The sequence below is a fragment of the Staurois parvus genome, unplaced genomic scaffold (assembly GCF_062004578.1).
Source record: "Staurois parvus isolate SC_StPar_1 unplaced genomic scaffold, SC_StPar_1.0 ptg000636l, whole genome shotgun sequence".
NCBI lineage: Eukaryota > Metazoa > Chordata > Amphibia > Anura > Ranidae > Staurois > Staurois parvus.
This window is the reverse complement of record NW_028318432.1, coordinates 11,884,600-11,899,592: the sequence shown is the minus strand read 5'-3', so window position 1 is coordinate 11,899,592 and position 14,993 is coordinate 11,884,600. Positions and strand designations below refer to the sequence as shown.

The following is a 14,993-nucleotide window of genomic DNA, read 5'->3' as shown; positions in this document are numbered from 1 at the left end:
GTATTAATGTGCATAAAGAAGCCAAGGAAAGATGGAAAAATCTCCAAAAGGCATCAAATTACAGATTAGACATTCTTATAATATGTCAACAAAAATTAGATTTTATTTGCATCATTTACACTTTCAAAATAACAGAAAAAAAAATGGCATCTGCAAAAGTTTGGGCACCCTGCAGAGTTAATATCTTGTACTGCCCCCTTTGGCAAGTATCACAGCTTGTAAACGCTTTTTGTAGCCAGCCAAGAGTCTTTCAATTCTTGTTTGAGGTATCTTTGCCCATTCTTCCTTACAAAAGTCTTCCAGTTCTTTGAGATTTCTGGGCTGTCTGTCACGCACTGCTCTTTTAAGGTCTATCCATAGATTTTCAATTATGTTGTGGTCAGGAGATTGTGAAGGCCATGGCAAAACCTTCAGTTTACGGCTCTTGATGTAATCCCCCGTGGATTTCAAGGTGTGTTTAGGATCATTATCCATTTGTAGAAGCCATCCTCTCTTTAACTTCAGCTTTTTCACAGATGGCATCAAGTTACCATCCAAAATTTGCTGAAATTTTATTGAATCCATTTTTCCTTCTTCTCGTGAGATGTTCCCTGTGCCACTGGCTGCAACACAACCCCAAAGCATGATTGATCCAACCCCATGCTTAACAGTTGGACAGAGGTTCTTTTCATTAAATTATGTGCCCCTTCTTCTCCAAACGTACCTTTGCTCATTCCGGCCAAAAAGTTCAATTTAAACCTCATCGGTCCACAGAACTTGTTTCCAAAATGCATCAGGCTTGTCTATATGTTCATTTGCAAAGTTTAAGCGATGATTTTTGTGGTGAGGACGTAGAAGAGGTTTTCTTCTGATGACTCTTCCATGAAAACCATATTTGTACAAGTATCTCTTTATAGTGGAATAGTGTACCACAACTCCAGTGTCTGCCAGATCTTTCTGAAGGGATCGTGCAGTCAAACGTCGGTTTTGAATTGTTTTTCTCACAATCCTGCGAGCTGTTCTGTCTGATATTTTTCTTTGTCTTCCAGATCTTGCTTTAACTTCCACTGTTCCTGATGACTGCCATTTCTTAATTACATTCCGAACAGAGGATATTGACATCTGAAAACGCTTTGCTATCTTCTTATAGCCTTCTCCAGCTTTATGAGCGTCAACTATTTTCAGTTTCAGTTTTCTAGACAACTGCTTAGAAGAACCCATGGTGCTGATTTTTGGGGCAAGGTCAGATGAGTCTGGGCACTTAAAACCTTTGAGATTGACATCACCTGGTCTTCCCAGACGATGATTGAGAACAATCCATGACACTGGCAGATCTCAGCTTGGCAAAGGGGGCAGTGCATGCTATAAATTCTGCAGGGTGCCCAAACTTTTGCAGACGCCATTTTTTTGTTTTCTGTTATTTTGAAAGTGTAAATGATGGAAATAAAATCTAACTTTTGTTGACATATTATAAGAATGTCTAATCTGTAATTTGATGCCTTTTGGAGATTTTTCCATCTTTCCTTGGCTTCTTTATGCACATTAATACAAATTTTTAGCTGGGGTGCCCAAACTTTCAATCCCCACTGTATGTGCATGGACACATTGGGGGAGATTTACTAAAATGGGAGCAGGCAAAATCTGGTGCACTTCTACATAGAAACCAATCAGCTTCCAGGTTTTATTGTCAAAGCTTAACTGAACAAACTGAAGTTCGAAGCTGATTGGCTACCATGCACGGTTGCACCAGACTCTGAGTGCTCCAGTATTAGTCTTCGGTCACACCAAGACTGACTTTGAAATTGTGCAACTTCACTTGATTTCAGAATGTCAGTTCGTCTTCAGGTGCGACTTGGAAGACAAGTCCATCTTCATGCACAGATGTCTATGCAAGTTGCACCTTAACTTGCAAAAAGTAATGCATAAAAGTACTTTCTAAATCAGTGTGACTATGACACAAGTCAGAAACGCACCGATATAACTTCCATTGCAGACAATAGGGTACAACTTGTCATGCGATTTGAAACGGTCAAATCGCATGACAATTCACACCAGTGTGACCGCGGACTAAGTAGATGTCCCATATTGGATTTAAAGGATAAGTTGACCTTTTTACCAAAAATATTAATGCATTTTTTTGCAGGTGAAAAAAAAAATGAATTGTTTTCAGTTGCAGGAGCCTGTAAAAGCATTACACCGGCGATCAACAGATCGCTGGTGCCAGGCAGGTCTCCTGCAGACCTGTCACAATATCTGCTTGCTGTACAAGCAAGCAGATATACCAACAGGAAGAACCAATGAACTACCACGGCACCATGGTACTTCATTGAGAACTACAAGCAGACAGTCTCTACGGATGTTGGGACATGTAGTTTCTCTTTCATGGAGGACTGTGAATGACGCGGCTGAGTGGAGCCCCACATGGCCATGCTTTTTTTTTTTTTTTGACAGCTAGCAGGGGGAGAGAATATTCCCTGCTAGCTGTCAAAGTGGGGGAGCAGGGGCCAGTGTATTTATAAAATGTTACACCCTGGATAGGGGTGTAACATGTAATGAAAGGTGAACTTATCCTTTAAAAGAGCTGCTTTTAGATCGATGGAAAAAAAAAACAAAAACCCCAAAACACAGATCTAAACTTTGCTTTTAGCATCCGTGCACATGAGGTCACAACTTTTTGGGATGATTTGGTGACAAGGTTTCTATGTCAGCAGTCAGATACAACGCCTACCCAACACCCTCGTGCATCCAGTTAATGCAGGGGGCAGAGGATCTAATCATTTTCCCCGCAGAAGTCATAGACAGGACAAAGTGAAAATGACCCGATTACGTTTCCCTTTCAAGCCGAAACACATTACAGTAAAACTTTGTAAACTGCTTAACAAACAGGGCGGCCAGATTGATAAAGCAATGCCATAAACAGCACAGTTTACTGCAAATCTCTACCTGGTGCCCTCAGTTTAATTACATTTATCTCCCAAGACAAAACCAATGGAATGTATTTGATTTGGACGTCAGATGTGGAAGATTATGCACGTTAAACCAGCCGAAAAAGTTATTGACAAACCAGTTTATGTAGAAAGTGTATCTGATCTGATCTTTTATCTGAACGCTGCAAGTCTGTGCAGGGTGAGGCGGTTTATTTACACCTCTGTCATTCCAAAGAATTTAAAGAACCACCAAATCTTTCTTCTGTTCACATCACAAGGTCTTGAATATAGATTGAGCTGTGAATGATCAACCCATTACATTTTAGCAGACAGCCTAACCACTGGGACAAAGTCAGGGCATTTAGCAGGCGATAATGTGCCTGACATCAGAACAACTCATCATAACCGATGCAGATTATCCAATCTATCCCATCAGGCGAGGCAGCCAGTTAAACAAAATTGCAAATTGGATACTTCCGTGCTGAAGAAGATACTAAAGCTGGCTTTATATTAGACTTTCAAAAGATCATATGTACATTGAATGTTTGATGACTGCATGGATGGTCAAAAGTACTTTTGTTTACTTTTAACATTTGATTTTGGAACTAATGTAATTTCCTGAACAGAATCCACATTCACTGTTAGAAATTCATTCCTTTGAACTTTCATCACTGTGGCCCAGAATGAATGTTGATTTGAACCCACTTACATTTAGAAAATGAAATGAACATTCTTCATCTCTGAGCCTGGCATAGCATCCCCTGACCTCCAGTGGCTTCCAGGTACCTGTGGTCAACACTTGGATATAGAAAACAAACTATTGCATATTAATGGGAAGAAATTCGGTTCATTTGATTAATCTTCTTTTGCAATTTTAATCATCCTCCATTGCTACTGAAGAAGTTGATTGTAAATCCAAGAAACGTATCAAACTAATGCAGGCCATAGACGGGTCATTTATCGGCCGAAATTTTTGTCCGAATGAAAAATTGGCCGATATTCACTCCGTTAGTGGGGCAATGCCGTCGGCCATTTTTCATGGATCTTCTAGTTTCTTTTTATTGGTCATGCTGGAAAATCCACAAAAAATGGTTGTTTTTCATAAGCATTGGTGGCAGTATCCATGGCAGCAACAACTGATTTTTTTGTTTATCAGCCGACAATTTGGCCGATATGGCCAGCCTAAGACAAAGAAAGCTTCCATAACTCGGAGTTAAAGAAGGAGGTTGAGGTGGCCTTCCTGGCTTCACTGCCTATAGATTTCCAGCTTCTAGGGCACCTGAATGGCTCAGAATGGAAAGAAAGCTATAGATCTAGATCTCAACCATTCCAGCTTCAAAAGGAGGTCCTCAATCAGGGTAGAATATATTTAACGGCAATGGCTGCCTTCAAGTGTTGGTTCACATATATGCAGACTGGATGCGGTTTGAACGGCATCCAATCCGCATGACATGTGAAATATGTGCTTCCTAAGGTGCCTGTTCACATATGTCCAGTGCCACTGGCAGTGCAGATTCAGTGCGAATTGAAAGTCATGCATGATTTCTGAGCAGTGCGGTCCAGTGCAGGTGAGGATTACAGGCTATTGACTTCTATGGGAACCGATTCTAAACTGCACATTATCAGTTCTGTAAAATCCTGACCTAAACCTGACCAACTACTGTATCAATTAGCTGTGAAACCTGAGCTTTACTCCGCACATGTGTGAATCCGCTCTAAAACAGATTTTAATCCCATAAACAGATCATAAATGGCCTAGTTATCAAACACACTTGAAAAACTGTCTGTGGCCACACTAAGGGCCGGTTCTCACCAAGAATCGCACAGGAACATTGCTTGCACTAAAAGGCTAAACATACACAGGTGATTCCAATGTGCGGCAAATGAACCAACAATCAAGAAGGTGCCTTCTAGAATATCTTGGGAACTTGAAATACCATAAGAGTGAACTCCAGCAATGTGCAGGGAAGCATTGTCATGGACATTGTCAGGGGATTTCAAGTACCCAAGTTTTCTAAGAAGCAAGGAATGAAGCTTTGCCAACTTCTACTTAAAGAATTTAGCATTTTATTTAGTGGATGAAGGGGGTCCCAGAAAAGCAGATCTGGATTTTCAAGACTTGCTTGTAGATTGGCCATAAAAGCAGATGGTAACCATGCCTGTCCCGCTTCATACTGCTTCTATAGCTAGCAATGGAGGTGCACATCTAGTGCTGAACAGTCTGTTGATCTCAGTCAGTTATACTAACCTTCATAACACCAGAGCTCTCCTACCAACTGGGAAAGTGTAAAGTGATTGTAAACCTCAGGCATGAAATATGAGCAAGGCATATCCCACTATAGTGTGGACTTGTTTCAATTAGGAGCACTAAATATCATTTGTCTGCTGCTTTGTTGCTCTATCGGCATGAATCACTTCTGAAAAGTTTTCCTGACACCGAGAAAAAAATGCAACAGGAGTGGGAGCTCCAGCTGATGGACAGCTCTTTACCTGTGATCTTTGTGAAAAAGGGGGGGGGGGTGTCCCTTCCCTCCAATCAGCTGTCAGAGATCTTCTCACTAAGCTCTGCAGAGTGTATCAATAACTCCCCACCCCTTGTTTATAAATTCGGAGACTTTGGATCTATAGAAGAGAAGACTGCATATAAACAGCTACAATGTATGTAGAAGGATTGGTTTAATCTCTGTGTAACCTGAGGCCAGTCACTTTACCGGGTATATGTAAGTATTTACAACCACCTTATAAAAAAAAAAAAAAAGCTCCGTCCCTTGTGTGTCCAACCTCAATGCCTCAGGTACAAATAAGTACAATGTAACATCTGGTAACAGAAAAGGCAAAACAGTAATAAGGACACTTGGCTGAGCTGCAAAATGCAAGAAGAGTATATTGCAAGAATGTCCCCCAAAAGTGAAGTACAACACAGAGACCGAAGAAATTTTACACCATATAATTATTCTATTTCTGAAATTAAATTGAACATTCTTAACCACTTTAGCTCCAGAAGGTTTTACCGTTCATTACCAGGCCATTTTTCCTATTTAGCACTCTGCTACTTTAACTGGTAATTGCACGGTCATGCAACGCTGTACCCAAACAAAAAGTATAATTTTTTCACACAAATAGAGCTTTCCTTTAGTGGTATTTGATCACCACTGTGTGGACAATTTTGAAAAAAAAAATTATATTTTTTTTTACTTTCTGCTATAAAACCTATCCAATAAAAAAAATACCAAATTTCTTAACAAATTTTAGCCAAAATGTATTCTGCTACATGTCTTTGGTAAAACAAAATCCTAATAAATGTATATTGATTGGCTTGGTTATAGTGTCTACAAACTATGGTATATATACACACATATATACACACACACATACATACACACACACTGGAATTTTTATAATTTTTTTCTTTTTTTAATACTACTAATGGCGGTGATCAGTGACTGGGACTGCAATAGTGCGGCGGGCAATCTAACTGCTGCTGACATATCCAGTGACACGAATACAGTGATAATGCTATACAATGTCACTGTACTAATGAGACTGGCTGGGAAGGGGTTACCATCTAGGGCAATCAAGGGGTTAAACGTGTGCATAAAAATGTGTAATGTGTGTATTATTTCCTGTTTACCAATAGATCTCCATTTCTCACCCCTGCTTTGCAGGGGGCTAGGCACGTGCATACTACACCAAAAAGCAGGTAGGGATGTACCAGTACATTCCTGTGCCTTCACAGGCCGCCCATCCGCAGTACATTGCAGATGGGCAGTCCGGAAGTAGTTAGAAGCAGCTAAACTAAGTAGCAAAAGCAGCAGTACCCCCTAATGCCATTGTTAGGCAGGGTGCTCTATTCCAGCTACTTCCAGATGCATACAGTTTTGGTAGATGCAGCAAAACAATGCATCAGAGGGGGACAGATTCATGATTTGATAACTTTACTTGCTTTAATGTATTAAAAAATTAAATAAAATCCCTTACCACCACCCCTTCCTCAGTTTACATTACATCTTGATTTAAACCATACGTAAAACAAAATGAGAACAATACCGGTCAGTCTCTTTAAACAGGTTTATTACAACAGATACAATTCACATGTGACTAGCTTGTTGTCTTCTGTTCCCCCACACAACCATTTGAAGTATATTTTAACGCTGGGCAAAACGGATTTTTTTTTAATTTTCTTAATGCTCTGTAAATTCATGGCTGAGCAAGAAATGTGCCTGCAAGCACACGTCGTGTGCGGATCGGCGGTCATCACAGGTGGAGGTACTTCAATAATTTATACAAACGAGTGGGTTCTTGACCAATCACTGCAATGTTAAGCTACTGTACAGAGGAATGAAAAAATATATAGAAAAAAAGTGCCATAGCAACAGTGCCATAAAAGGGGAGAAAAAAATGAGATGCATGGGAAAAAAAAAAAAAAAGTCTCATTACTTGGGAGGAACAATTCCAGGAAATGCCGGCAGGGATACCATAATGCAGCACTGATCTTAAAACAAGGCTGGGATGAGACGGTGACATCTAGCACAAATGTTTTGTATGCTGCCCAAACTGGCTGAGGATATTTTAGACACGGATACGACTGCTCGGTGCTGGTATCTAATTTCTGGAAACAAAGCAAGATTTCTGAATGATAAATTAAACAGAAAAAAAAAAAGAACAGCTAATTTTGCTGACAAGCTTACATGAAAAAGGCTAGGTTTTTACCACCTCAGCATTGATTAGTTTTGGATGTCAAAGCTCTGATACAACATGGGCGTCCCATGGCTTCAATCTACAAAACATATTTACAACGTGAAGGATACATCTACAAGTATAATCTACATTTCGAGGGTTTTACAAATCCTTGTATTTGTCCCCCCTTGACTCCCTCCAGGCCCGCTTCTCCCCTGAATTGTCCATATGCCCGGCCCAACGGTCCAAAGTCTACTCTTATGCAGCTCAAAAAAAGTGTCAAGGCCGGGCTCCACTCTGCTTTACTGTCCAAAGTCCACGTGCAAGACAGAAATAATCTTCACACCATGAAGGAATTCTGGTTTTTAAGTTTTTCAAGTTCTTTAATTTGCTGTCTCAAAAACAGTATCCTGGAAGAGAAAAGAAACCAAACCAGTGAGGCAAATATGAATGCTTTACAAGAATTAAAGCAAATGTCAGTTTACAGGGAAACTACAAAAGGTTAATATTTTAATCACTGACCTCCTGCAAGTATACAGATAAGGACTTATGACTTCTCAGACATTCCTGATCGGCATACTTTTCCAAATTTGGTGGCTCAAAAGCATAACATTCCAACTGAACTTTCAATTTTATTCAGCTAAATAAATTCCAAGTGGATCAGGACAAAAGGTGTGCAAACTCCTGTCCACAACAGAACGTGGTGCAGTGCAGGAAAAGGGTTTTCCCTGCACTGCGTTCAAAACACGCTGCCTCTGCTGTGGGTGCCAATACATTATCAGCATATTAAACCCCGTGAATTTGCAGGCAACAGATCACATGGTACCACAGTACCATGCGATTTGCTACACTGAATTTTTGAAAAGTAGTGTATGCAGTACTTTTTGTGCATTCCAGTGCAATTTGCAACCCATTCAAATAAATGGGCTGCCAAATTACACTGCAGGGGAATGCACAGGAATTGGTGTGAACCAGTCCTTAGCGTTTGTTTTCTTTAAAACCAGACCAAGTAGAAAAGCGTGTCCCGTTAGCAAGCTGCAGAGTGGGACACTTGCTCTCCACGGGGATGGAATGATTCCTCTGCAGCAGCCTGACACAACCGCTAGTGTGCCATCACTGGGGGGGGTCTCTAAACAGTGGAGAGCATTAGCTCTGACTTCAGAATTAGGTTCAACTCATTAGGTGGTGTGTCTGACCTCTGCAATGAGACCACTGCTTCCATTCAAAGAACAAGAACCCCACTCAGTGGTGTCAAAGTAGGGGTCAGGCATTTCTACTCAGGCTGTGGCTTTATTAGAAGGAAAATGATCAAACACATCGGATATCTTTTGCTTTGACACATTTGGAATGTATTTAGCGGACTTTAACTGAAAGATCAATTGTGCTTTCTATGATGGTATTACATTTGTGTTACTACTCATTCAGATGTGTTTCTAGAGCTCTTTTACTGCTGTACTTTTTTCTCTTTATGTAATGCTAGGATATGAGGTTTGATTTCTTGTACTGTCATTTCCAGCTGAACTGTCATACTTTGTTAATTATCTTACATGCATTGTTGAGATGGGTCTACAGAATTTATGGTTTCTTTATTGTTTTGTATATTAAACACTAAAAAACTCAAAAACTGATTGAAAAAAATAGGGGTTTTAGGTAACTAGCATATTCAAAACCAATGGCAGCCCCCAGAATTATCTTATGCCAGAATTACTTTAAAAAGGAGAACTGAATAGTAGCAAGCACATTACGTACTAGATATAAAAATAAACAATGTGGGTGTTATAAATCATTAAGAAATGGAAAATGATTTTCAGTGATGCAAACGTTTTAGGCAGGGACCTTTTCTAGCATGACCGCTTAGAAGTCCATGCAAGTCATGGACTGAATTGGCTGAATCCACTGACTGGCTCCTAAATTAGGAGCTCATCTTCTAGAGACATCACACACTGCGTTCTCAGGAATACCATTTCAGAATGCTTTACTAAATTCTGGAAGAAGATGCATCGTGTTGACTAAGGCAGCAAAAATCCATTCAATTTATCTGGAGTTACTTTGAAAACCCAATATTGTAAAGAAATTTGCTTTCCACATGATTGGATAATTGAAGTAAATCTAAATATAAGGAGTGGAGTTTCCCAACTTGTAGTGAATCAGCCTCACCATGTCCAGAATCCATATCATAATTAGCAGATTCAAATAAGCTTTCATGCTTTTTTATTAGTGAAGTACCACCATTTTCTGGGTGCAGAAACCTTATTTAATCTGATCTAAACCAGCTACCATGACTATTCGACGCCACTCGTATGTGCACTGCTTTATATGCACAGGTCTTACTTTTGATGTTTAGAGCAGTGGATCTCAACCATTTGTCCTTGGTGATTAAGTTGCGACCCAAAAATTATTTAATTCCAAAACATTGTAATTTATGCCACAAAACAACTTGTGCAGTATCCTACAATGTACACGCCGTATTCTACAATGTATATACCGTATCCTACAATGTAGACGCCGTATTCTACAACGTAGACGCCGTATTCTACAACGTAGACGCCGTATTCTACAATGTACACGCCGTATTCTACAATGTACACGCCGTATTCTCCAATGTATATACCGTATTCTACAATGTAGACGCCGTATTCTACAATGTAGACGCCGTATTCTACAATGTAGACGCCGTATTCTACAATGTACACGCCGTATTCTACAATGTACACGCCGTATTCTACAATGTACACGCCGTATTCTACAATGTACACGCCGTATTCTCCAATGTACACGCCGTATTCTCCAATGTACACGCCGTATTCTCCAATGTATACGCCGTATTCTCCAATGTATACGCCGTATTCTCCAATGTATACGCCGTATTCTCCAATGTATACGCCGTATTCTCCAATGTATACGCCGTATTCTCCAATGTATATGCCGTATTCTACAATGTATATGCCGTATTCTCCAATGTATATGCCGTATTCTACAATGTATACGCAGTATTCTACAATTCTCCAATGTAGACGCCGTATTCTACAATGTACACGCCGTATTCTACAATGTACACGCCGTATTCTACAATGTACACGCCGTATTCTACAATGTACACGCCGTATTCTACAATGTACACACCGTATTATACAATGTACACGCCGTATTCTACAATGTATATACCGTATTCTACAATGTATATGCACTTTTTAAACAGTAAACAAACGGCTTCCTTCCAAAATGGATAGTGCAGTAATCAGAGCGCTAGTGAAAATAACAGTGTCATTGAGGTAAAAATCCAATAAAATGGTAATTGAAACATATGAGATTAATTAGAACTAATGGGAAAACTAGAGATGCTTCTTGATAATTGTCTCAAAGTAAGGGGTGAAGGTAGACAAATCAACTCTGAAGTCTGTTCAATGTTCATTCTATTCCTGCTGGCTGCAATAATATAAATATTAAGGCTGGCCGTAGTTGCGGTCTCGGCCGTCTCAACATCTATATTAGTGGTCGGCAGTTTTTGTTAAGCTACGTTTTCAGTGCACTGGACATTTTATTGGGGCATCAGAGACGCCCCTGGTTGCGACCCATTACTTGAGAAACATGGGTTGAGAGGATTCAAATACCTATTTTCACAAAATGGGCCAAAGATAAAAGTACAAATCTTTTATTCATATTGTGGAAAACCCCTTAAAAAGTGAACCCGACTCTTAACGAATTTGTGTCCCCAATCTGAATCTTCCAAAACATTCAGGGACCCTGGAGGCTTCTGTAGTGCCTGGTTTAAAGTGTTTGTAATAGCAGAAGGTGTTTACCTTACTGCATTCTATGCAAGAAAGTGAAAAGAAAAAAAAAAAAAAAACCCTCTGCATGCAGCTTTCCCTGCAGCCCCCTTTCCAATACATACCTGAGCCCGATCTCTATCCAGCAATGTGCATGAGAGACTAGGCTCTCCCTGGTCTCTCAGTTCTCACTGGGCTCAGATACAGCAGAAGGAGCCACTGACTCCCACTGCTGTAAATAAGAGCCAGTGACAAGGGAGCGGGGTGGGGCCTAGCCCTGCTCTGTCTCTTATGAACTCCAAGCAGGGCTCGAGAGCAAGCACACACACGAGTGCCCCCTTAGCAAGTGCCATGCTACGAGGTCACACGGGGGAGCCAGGAGTGCCAGCGGAGAGCCCAGAAGAGAAGGATCAGGACTGCTCAGTGCAAAACCGTTGCACAGAGCAGAAAATATAACATGTTTTGCTATTTTAAGAGGAAAATAAAAAAACAAGGCTTCACAATCAGTTTAAATTCATCAGCATAGGTGCATACAGGCACAGTACGGCTCCTGCTCTGTCAGTGGCTTACATTATACGGATACAGTTCACATGCTGATCAAAAAAGTTTACTGATGCACAGCAATTAAAAAAAAATAAAAAATTATTTACCCAGTATACTAAAAAAGATAAAACAAAACAAAAAACCCCCCTATATATTATGATGTAATACACACAGTGAGTACAGAGGGAAAAAATGATTACACACCTTTGCTCACGCAAAGTTGCTTGAATTTCACATACTCGAACTAAAGACCTTAAATTTTTCAACTCTGTACAAATTTCAGACATGTGAATGCTCCCCATGTTGTGGGCTTCTTCACGTAACCTGGATGCCTGAAACAAGCAAGACAAAAATATACAAATTTACTTGCCTTACTTACTTGCATTGTAAGAAAGAGGAAACAAAGTAATAAATGAACCCACAAAGTGAAAAAGCTCCATTTAGTCCTGACATTATCTGAAACACTGATGGACAATCAGGTGAACAGGTAAACATACACTCAGACACAAAACACACCCCAGTCCTTTGTGCACTACAAATATATAGATCAGAAAAAGGGGTAAAATATAGAATCAATCTAATAAAATAAAATTGCCCAGCTGCCCTGGAGCTCACCAAAACCACCTACATGTGGGGAAAAGAGGGCACTAACTGGTAGCAAACTATCTCAGTGTGATAACTTCTATGTATCTCTACTTGGGGAAATAACATTCACCTTTAATCCAAATGATCACCACCCAAACACTGTACAACACACTCTGTTGGGAAAGTCCTGCACCAGTCTACAAACACATCAACCACAAAAAATAATGGAAAGCCAAAAAACATGATGGTGAACATTACCTGCTTTTCGGCGTGCTCAGCAGGCCAGCCTTGCACATGCTTTATAAGGTTTTCATTGAAGTAGGCAGCTAGCGTTGGCGTCAGTGAAGATGAAGATGACCGTGCAGAGTTCTGTTGTACAGATGACGTGCTTGATGCACAAGTGCTGGAGGCAAGATTGGGGCCAGGAGACGGGCTTCTCTGACTACTAAAAGCCAAAGACAAACATTAATGCAATAGTCCTCAGACTTCTATGCTGCATTTATTATAATAAAGGCATGGGAAAGGGGATAGAAGCAAAACAAAGACTGTGTACCCATCCTTTTGTAAAACTTATTTAATGACCATAAATCAAAAGCAAAACAACATTTTTAAAACTACAGATTTGTGTTTCAGGGTTGGGGGACTTGCTTTAGCGTTAGGGACTTGATATGAATAATGACCCTCACATGCCAATCATCTGCTACCACCAGTATAACCTTTGCAGTACCCACATGTTGCACTAGGTTTCACTGATGTACGCACCAAGAGCTATTCTACAAATTCCTTCCCATTGGACAATTCCTCACGCTATCTCCTTCATTGCCGTGGCACACTTCACCCTCCAAAGAGTTCCCTGAAAAGCACAAAGCCCCTTCCCTGGAGCTCATAAAAAACAGACACAAGCAGTCAGTCAGCTGGTTAAATCTATCTTCATAGCCAGCTCTCTCTTCTACATTAGGAAAGATCGCCAATTTTGTTACAGATCCGTGGCATAGGGAGAGTAGAGTGGGCTACACTTCTACTTCAGTCATTTCACCAGACTCACTATGTAAGCATCGTGCCTTCACTCAATTAACTTTTATTTACAGATAAAAAAAAAAATATATAAATATAAAGAACTGACAAGTTCCTCTGACATGTTCGCTCCAATACGGGCTTAGTCATTGGGATCCCTACGATCAAGTCATTTATTATGGAGAAAAAAAAACATGTCAGAATGTTAGTGGTTTTTGTAATGCTCAGCAAACAAGCCTTTTGAAATCTGAAAAAACGTAGATTCAGTGGTGGTACATTTCATACAATACAGAGAGCAGACAATCCTTGCTTCTTGCACTCATGGACTGTGGCACAACCACAAACCCACCCAGAGCATTAACCTTGTGGGACTACTTTAGGGCTGGACACGCTGCTGCCAAGCCACTCACCAGACACCCAAAGGTATGTTACGATGAAGAACTCAATACAGAGATGGTGAGGCAAAGCAAGCATTGATGCTGTGCAAAACGTAGGCCTTGTTCACACCATATGCGCAGAAAAGTTGATGGGAAAAAAAAAAGTGCAGATTTTCACTTGCAGAGACACGAGTTTACATCAGTTTTCATGTGCATTTCAATGAGGTTTATACACCTTGCAGATTCGTGCACAGAAAAAAAATCCACGTTTGATACCAGTTGTTGTAAGCAAGGCACAGAGAGCAATTGTTTTCTTTGCTTGCCCTTGCAGAACGTGTGAAGAAAACCTCACATCTCTGCCTGCACCATGGTGTGAACAAGGCCTCGCTCTCCAGAATTCTGGTGAGGAACTGAAAGCCAATGCATCCTAAAACAAAACAAAAATAAAAAAGGAGTGGACACATTCTGCACTAGCACTGTCAAACGTAACCTGAAAATGACCACACTTTTTGGATCTAAGAACTGAGGGAGTTTGCACATACCCTATATTACCATAAGTATTGGGACACCCCTCCAAATCATTGGATTCAGGCGTTCCAATCACCTCCATGGCCACAGGTGTATAAAATCAAGCACCTAGGCATGCAGACTGCTTCTATAAACGCTTGTAAAAAAATGGGTCGCTTTCAGCCTGGTATTTCAGGATATGGTGAAGGATATGGCCTCCTTCTTTGATGCAATGTTTTGGCCTAGTACCCATTGTCATGTGACGATCTGACTTTAACCCTGTGAAAACTCTAAGGCTACTTCCACACAGGCACCCTACCTTCTGTTTCAGCAGGGAATCCTGGACTGATCTCCTGCTGTGTCCAATCAGATTGGAAATGGATGGCATATACACTATATTGCCAAAAGTATTGGGACACCCCTTCAAATCATTGGATTCAGGTGTTCCAATCACCTCCATGGCCACAGGTGTATAAAATCAAGCACCTAGGCATGCAGACTGCTTCTATAAACATTTGTGAAAGAATGGGTCGCTCTCAGGAGCTCAGTGAATGATACCATTGCCACCTGTGCAATAAGTCCAACCGTGACATTTCCTTGCTACTAAATATTCCACA

General features: G+C 40.5%; 1 protein-coding gene across 4 annotated transcripts in view; it reads right to left on the bottom strand.

Annotated features, from left to right (window-relative positions):
• Positions 1 to 6,960: 6,960 nt before the first annotated feature.
• The window catches only part of WAC (WW domain containing adaptor with coiled-coil), an 87,309-nt gene continuing 79,276 nt past the window's right edge, over positions 6,961 to 14,993 (bottom strand). For 3 of the 4 annotated variants that reach the window (XM_089693833.1, XM_089693828.1, XM_089693830.1), the window contains 3 exons: positions 12,737 to 12,923; positions 12,098 to 12,225; positions 6,961 to 7,993 (listed from right to left, as the gene is read on the bottom strand). In XM_089693833.1, coding sequence (XP_089549959.1) covers positions 7,924 to 7,993; positions 12,098 to 12,225; positions 12,737 to 12,923 — 385 coding nt within the window. In that variant the 3' untranslated portion in view covers positions 6,961 to 7,923. The remainder of the gene's footprint in view (positions 7,994 to 12,097; positions 12,226 to 12,736; positions 12,924 to 14,993) is intronic. The other variant, XM_089693829.1, reaches the window with a different exon arrangement.